The following is a 7,633-nucleotide window of genomic DNA, read 5'->3' as shown; positions in this document are numbered from 1 at the left end:
GAGCCGATCATGGCATTGAAAGAGCTCCACAAACCCCACATTTGTGTGCCCATTTTCTGCTCCTGTTTTATCCAGGTCACTCCTAATGATTTATCTTGGATTCATAGCCAGGCTGTCTCCTGCTCCTCCAATTATAATAACCTGATGTTCCTTCTCAGACTTCCTGCATAACTGACCTAAGTTTGCTGTCACCTGGCTAAGGTTAGCACATGGTTTCACAAAACTTGTGACCTGTTACCCTGCGCCTAATTCGTCCTGAAGCCGCTGGCCTACACCCCTCCCATGACTGATACCTAGAAGCAGAATTCTTCTTTTCCTATTCTAATTTAATCCCAACCTTTTTTTTTCCTTTAAGCTAATATTCTGCTTCAACCTACATTCAACTACATCTGGGTGAGACCCTTCCTACATTGCCTCAGATAGCAAGTAAAACTGATGATGTGTTCAAATCTGTGAGGGGAACAACAAATTTTAAAATCTTATTTGATTTGATTTGATTTTTTATTGGTCCAGTTTTATCATACAGCACAAATTGTACAATTGATATTGGACAGGTCAAATATAAGTTACAATAATACATAGTATAAGCAAAATAGTAGGCAAATTAAAAATAGGTACCTATTACAATTAATTTTGTTACGTATTCAGAAATTCTCTGGCAGAATAGAAACAGTGCTTTATTAGAAATGCCTTTAGTTTAGCTTTAAATATTGGATGAGTAGCATTTTTTATTTCCTCTGTTATCTTATTATGTAGTATTACACCAATGTTAATTATGCTCCTCTAATAGGTGGTTGTTCTGTGATATTTTTGATGTATATTTGATTTCCCTCTGGTACCATAGTTGTGTACATTTTTGTTCTGTAGCAGTTTGCTTGTTTTCAGGAGGTAGTCCCTAGTGAACAAGACAGTTTCATAAATGAATAAACTTGGAACATTTAGAACACTAAGCTCAGTAAAATCGTATTTACAGGAGTCCATCTTTTTAAGGCCACAAATTATTCTTAGAGCCCTTGTTGCATTCTAAAAACCTTTACACTATGAATTGAGTATCCCCAGAAAACGATCCCATATCGGACTAGTGAGTGGAACTGTGCATAGTATGCCTGCAGTACTGTTGCTTTCCTTGTTGTAGCCTTTAAAATTCTTAGGCCATAGCACACAGATTATAGTTTTCTAGACAAGTTATTTATATGTGTGCCCCACTTTAAGTCCTGCTGAACCAATAGACCCAAAAATTTTGTGACACTTACATTTTCTAGGGGATCATTTTTTAATTGTGCTTGAATAGACATTTGATTAGTTGGAGGAATTACATGAAAATCGACACACACAGTTTTTTCAGTATTTATAATGAGTTTGTTTTTTTGTGAACCACTCAGAAAGTCTTTCCATAGAACTTTCTGCTGTGGACTGCAAAGTTTCTGGGTTGGATCCAGTGAGCAATATGCTGGTGTCATCGGCAAACAGAATGGTTTTTGTGGGACTCGTATATTCAACTAAGCCATCCACATAAATCAAGAAGAGTAGTGGACCTAAGATTGAGCCCCGCAGTACACAAAGTTTTATTGTTAATTCGCTAGAAAGAAAGGAGTTGTTTCTTATTTTATTAATTTTGTTGAATTCATACTGAAGTGATACTTTCTGCCTGCAGTTTTTTAGGTATGAAAAAACCAGCTATGTGCTACACCTCTTGTTGTTGTTGTGGTCTTCAGTCCTGAGACTGGTTTGATGCAGCTCTCCATGCTACTCTATCCTGTGCAAACTTTTTCATCTCCCCGTACCTACTGCAACCTACATCCTTCTGAATCTGCTTAGTGTATTCATCTCTTGGTCTCCTCTCTACTTCGACCATCATCAGTTATTTTGCTCCCCAAATAGCAAAACTCCTTTACTACTTTAAGTGCCTCATTTCCTAATCTAATTCCCTCAGCATCACCCGACTTAATTAGACTACATTCCATTATCCTTGTTTTGCTTTTGTTGATGTTCATCTTATACCCCCCTTTCAAGACACTGTCCATTCCATTCAACTGCTCTTCCAAGTCCTTTGCTGTATCTGACAGAATTACAATGTCATCAGCGAACCTCAAAGTTTTTATTTCTTCTCCATGAATTTTAATACCTACTCCACATTTTTCTTTTGTTTCCTTTACTGCTTGCTCAATATACAGATTGAACAACATCGGGGAGAGGCTACAACCCTGTCTTACTCCATTCCCAACCACTGCTTCCCTTTCATGTCCCTCGACTCTTACAACTGCCATCTGGTTTCTGTACAAATTGTAAATAGCCTTTTGCTCCCTGTATTTTACCCCTGCCACCTTCAGAATTTGAAAGAGAGCATTCCAGTCAACATTGTCAAAAGCTTTCTCTAAGTCTACAAATGCTAGAAACGTAGGTTTGCCTTTCCTTAATCTTTCTTCTAAGATAAGTCATAAGGTCAGTATTGCCTCACGTGTTCCAGTGTTTCTACGGAATCCAAACTGATCTTCCCCGAGGTTGGCTTCTACTAGTTTTTCCATTCGTCTGTAAAGAATTCGTGTTAGTATTTTGCAGCTGTGACTTATTAAGCTGATAGTTCGGTAATTTTCACATCTGTCAACACCTGCTTTCTTTGGGATTGGAATTATTATATTCTTCTTGAAGTCTGAGGGTATTTCGCCTGTTTCATACATCTTGCTCACCAGATGGTAGAGTTTTGTCAGGACTGGCTCTCCCACGGCCGTCAGTAGTTCCAATGGAATATTGTCTACTCCGGGGGCCTTGTTTCGACTCAGGTCTTTCAGTGCTCTGTCAAACTCTTCACGCAGTATCATATCTCCCATTTCATCTTCATCTACATCCTCTTCCATTTCCATAATATTGTCCTCAAGTACATCGCCCTTGTATAGACCCTGTATATACTCCTTCCACCTTTCTGCTTTCCCTTCTTTGCTTAGAACTGGGTTTCCATCTGAGCTCTTGATAGTCATACAAGTCGTTCTCTTATCTCCAAAGGTCTCTTTAATTTTCCTGTAGGCGGTATCTATCTTACCCCTAGTGAGATAGGCCTCTAAATCCTTACATTTGTCCTCTAGCCATCCCTGCTTAGCCATTTTGCACTTCCTGTCGATCTCATTTTTGAGACGTTTGTATTCCTTTTTGCCTGTTTCACTTACTGCATTTTTATATTTTCTCCTTTCATCAATTAAATTCAATATTTCTTCTGTTACCCAAGGATTTCTACTAGCCCTCGTCTTTTTACCTACTTGATCCTCTGCTGCCTTCACTACTTCATCCCTCAAAGCTACCCATTCTTCTTGTACTGTATTTATTTCCCCCATTCCTGTCAATTGCTCCCTTATGCTCTCCCTGAATCTCTGTACAACCTCTGGTTCTTTTAGTTTATCTAGGTCCCATCTCCTTAAATTCCCACCTTTTTGCAGTTTCTTCAGTTTTAATCTACAGGTCATAACCAATAGATTGTGGTCAGAGTCTACATCTGCCCCTGGAAACGTCTTACAATTTAAAACCTGGTTCCTAAATCTCTGTCTTACCATTATATAATCTATCTGATACCTTTTAGTATCTCCAGGGTTCTTCCATGTATACAACCTTCTTTCATGATTCTTAAACCAAGTGTTAGTTATGATTATGTTGTGCTCTGTGCAAAATTCTACCAGGCGGCTTCCTCCTTCATTTCTGTCCCCCAATCCATATTCACCTACTACGTTTCCTTCTCTCCCTTTTCCTACACTCGAATTCCAGTCACCCATGACTATTAAATTTTCGTCTCCCTTCACAATCTGAATAATTTCTTTTATTTCATCATACATTTCTTCAATTTCTTCGTCATCTACAGAGCTAGTTGGCATATAAACTTGTACTACTGTAGTAGGTGTGGGCTTCGTTTCTATCTTGGCCACAATAATGTGTTCACTATGCTGTTTGTAGTAGCTTACCCGCATTCCTATTTTCCTATTCATTATTAAACCTACTCCTGCATTACCCCTATTTGATTTCGTGTTTATAACCCTGTAGTCACCTGACCAGAAATCTTGTTCCTCCTGCCACCGAACTTCACTAATTCCCACTATATCTAACTTCAACCTATCCATTTCCCTTTTTAAATTTTCTAACCTACCTGCCCGATTAAGGGATCTGACATTCCACGCTCCGATCCGTAGAACGCCAGTTTTCTTTCTCCTGATAACGACATCCTCTTAAGTAGTCCCCGCCTGGAGATCCGAATGGGGGACTATTTTACCGCCGGAATATTTTACCCAAGAGGACGCCATCACCATGTAATCATACAGTAAAGCTGCATGCCCTCGGGAAAAATTACGGCTGTAGTTTCCCCTTGCTTTCAGCCGTTCGCAGTACCAGCACAGCAAGGCCGTTTTGGTTATTGTTACAAGGCCAGATCAGTCAATCATCCAGACTGTTGCCCTTGCAACTACTGAAAAGGCTGCTGCCCCTCTTCAGGAACCACACGTTTGTCTGGCCTCTCAACAGATACCCCTCCGTTGTGGTTGCACCTACGGTACGGCTATCTGTATCGCTGAGGCACGCAAGCCTCCCCACCAACGGCAAGGTCCATGGTTCATGGGGGGGTACACCTCTTACTCCTCGTCTTTCTAATTTTTCGAGCAGAATGTTATGGTCCAGGATATCAAAGGCTTTTGATAGATCTCGAAAAATACCTGCAGCTAATTTATGTTGATCAAGGGATTTTAAAATGCAGTCTAAGAATTCGAAAATTGGTGTCTGTGTAGATTTAGACTTTCTAAAACCGTGTTGTTATACTGTAGGTGGTGCATATTTATTTATGAAACTTAGAAACCTGTCATAGAAGAGTTTTTCTAGAATTTTTAAGTAGAAACTTAACTGTGACACGGGTCGGTAGTTTGATATTTTTTTCAGAAGAACCTTTTTTTAGCATTGGCGTAACTTTTGCTATTTTAAAAATATCTGGAAATACACCAGTTTTTAAAGAGAGGTTGAAAATTTTTGCCAAGGGGTTTTCTATGTGGTGAGCGCATGTTTTTAATATGAAATCAGGTACTTCATCAAGACCACTTGACATTTTATTGCTTAATGATTTACTTTTACTTATAATTTCATTGGGGTTTGTTTCATAAACATACATAGAAGCAGTCAAGATCACTGACTTGCTGGAGAAACTTGGGACTGGTCCTTGACAGTGTACTTGAATGAGGTCTTCAGCTAGTGAAGTGAAGTATTCACTGAATTTTTCCACTATCAAATTTGGGTCTGTGACTTTTGAGTCTTCTAGTGTTAATGATACATTCTTTTTCTTTGGACCTGAACTACAAGTTTCTTTCTTTATAACTCTCCACGTGGATCTCATTTTGTTAGATGAGTTTCTTATCAAATTGTCATTCCACATAATTTTTGCCTCTTTGACTACTCTACCATAGATTCTTTTGTAGGCATTTGAATAATATGCGAATTCTTGGGTTACTCTATACTTTTTACAACAGTACTGCAGAAATCTGTTTCTCTCACTGGAAATTTTTATGCCTTTAATTACCCATTGCTTATTATTGTTAGGTTTTACTGTTTTTACTACTTTTGGAAATGCTAGTGAAGAAAGATGCTCTGAAAACTCATGTACATGCTATCAACATTGTTCTGAGTGGCGATGCTTTCCCAGTTTTTCTCCGCCAGTAAAAGATTGAAAGATTTAATGTTAGCTTCAGGAAACGTTCTCTTTTTAACTACTTTTTTGGAACTACTACTACTTGTTGGCATTTCTATACACAGCAGCTGTGCCTCATGATCACTATAACCCATGCTCAGTACTCTGCTTGTGAAACTGTAAATTGTGTCTGATATGAATATTTGGTCAATAATGGAATTTGTGCATTCTGTTAATTTTGTTGGGCAGTGTATTGTGGGAATCATATTGAATGTGTTGGTCATATTTACCAAAGCATCTCTGGTGCTGCTGTCTTTTGAAAAATCAATATTGAAATCCCCACAAAGCACTATCTTCATATTTAGTGTATTGATCCTGTTCAGCAGAACCTCTAGTTTATTCATGAAGACTGGCAGGTTTACACTTGGCACTTTCTATATATGTTAATAACTATGAAATTAAGCGCTGTCAGTTTAGTAATGGAAAGTTCAAAATCTTTTTCAATCGGGTCAATATAATTTTTGCTGACATCACAGAACTTTATTTGTTTTTTCACAAAGATAGCAGAGTCACCATTTTTGGAAAACTCTCGGCTAAAATGACCTGCTAATCTATATCCTGAGATTGAGGTTAGTTTTACTTCGGCATTTCATAGCCAGTGTTCAGTAATGCAAATTGTATCTACATTTAGTGCATACTGGAGTAGTGCTTCCAACATGGAAATTTTATTTGTGAGTGACTGAACATTATGGTGTAGTATAGCAAACTCTGGGTATTTAGTAACTTTAGTGGAAATGGTTTCTGATTCTTTATCTAATGGCATTTCTAATACAGCACTTACCCTAAAAATTTTCAGTACCTTTTTTGTGTATGGCTTCTGTTTTCTGGTGGCAATCAGTAGGTGAGTTAACTTCTGGAGCTTGAATAAGTTTTGCTTCTTCCACATCTGACCTCTTCGGTTTAAACCATTTCGTAATTTTCGTTTGGCTAATGACTTGATTGTTTGTTTCTCACCTAATCGGTTTAAACCACACTGTTTGGCAGATGGCAAAGCTTGTAACTTGTCTAAAGCACTTCTTAATCTCCGTTTGTTTGTCACTTATACTTTTTTCTTCACTCTTCTTTGAGATGTGAGTACATATTTTTTCGGCTAGTAATTTCTTTCCATTAGTCGTCTACACGAGACATGAGCTGACGATGTTGTGTATGTTGCTCCACAGCTATAACCTGTGTGACGACAGAAGGTGAAAACAGCTGATACAGCTTTGTGAAAACTTTTTAAGTACAATTTTTCTCAAAAAAATGATCGTCTAACGATACGATCATCAAAATTGGTTACAGTGTTTATCATTTTAGTAAAAACTGAACAATATTATTAGTAAAAAATGTAGTAACAACCAGATTAACTTCAAGCAGAAACCAAAATTGCTATACTTGATTGACACCTGCTTCTACTACATAGAATTAAAAAAAAAAATGTAAGTTTATATTTTGTGTGTGTGTGTGTTGTGTGTGTGTGTGTGTGTGTTTTACTGTAGTTGAATGTAAATCACTGTGTGTAAAAAAGAATTACTTATCACTATTCTTGATAATTATAGTGGTTGGGGGGAGAGATGATGTGAATTGTCCAGATCTGAAGTAATTATCATTTAGCCGCAGCAAAACTTGTCCATAAATGCGCACAGGTATAGATGCGTACATGTTAAGAACATTGTGGCATTGAATAAATGTTAATTCCTGTTAGTTTGGGTGCACGGCGTGGTATTTACCTTTTCTCCCCAACGATGTACAACAACATGGCTGCGGCGGCTATTCTCTCTTCAGGTTGACTTCATCTCCAAAAAGGTCCATTTAAAAATGCAAGCCCTTGTCACATTGGGAAGTAGAAAATAAGGTGTAGCTAGGTATGAGAATGAAAACTTGTGTCTTCTGCATATTGTAACTTTTAATTAAAAGAATACTGGGAGAGTGCAATTACATACATCTTTA

General features: G+C 37.8%; 1 protein-coding gene across 1 annotated transcript; it reads right to left on the bottom strand.

Moving 5' to 3' along the window:
• Positions 1-769: 769 nt before the first annotated feature.
• LOC124787720 lies at positions 770-5,131 on the bottom strand. Its single transcript, XM_047254565.1, has 4 exons — positions 4,866-5,131; positions 4,609-4,768; positions 1,032-1,136; positions 770-895 (listed from the first exon to the last, which is right to left on the bottom strand). The coding sequence occupies exons 1-4, from the start codon at positions 5,129-5,131 to the stop codon at positions 770-772; spliced, it is 657 nt and encodes a 218-aa protein (XP_047110521.1).
• Between the last annotated feature and the right edge of the window lie 2,502 nt (positions 5,132-7,633).

This window comes from Schistocerca piceifrons, chromosome 3 (genome assembly GCF_021461385.2).
Source record: "Schistocerca piceifrons isolate TAMUIC-IGC-003096 chromosome 3, iqSchPice1.1, whole genome shotgun sequence".
NCBI classification, from domain to species: Eukaryota; Metazoa; Arthropoda; class Insecta; order Orthoptera; family Acrididae; genus Schistocerca; species Schistocerca piceifrons.
The sequence above is the reverse complement of the archived record's forward strand: the minus strand, read 5'-3'. Positions and strand labels throughout refer to the sequence as shown.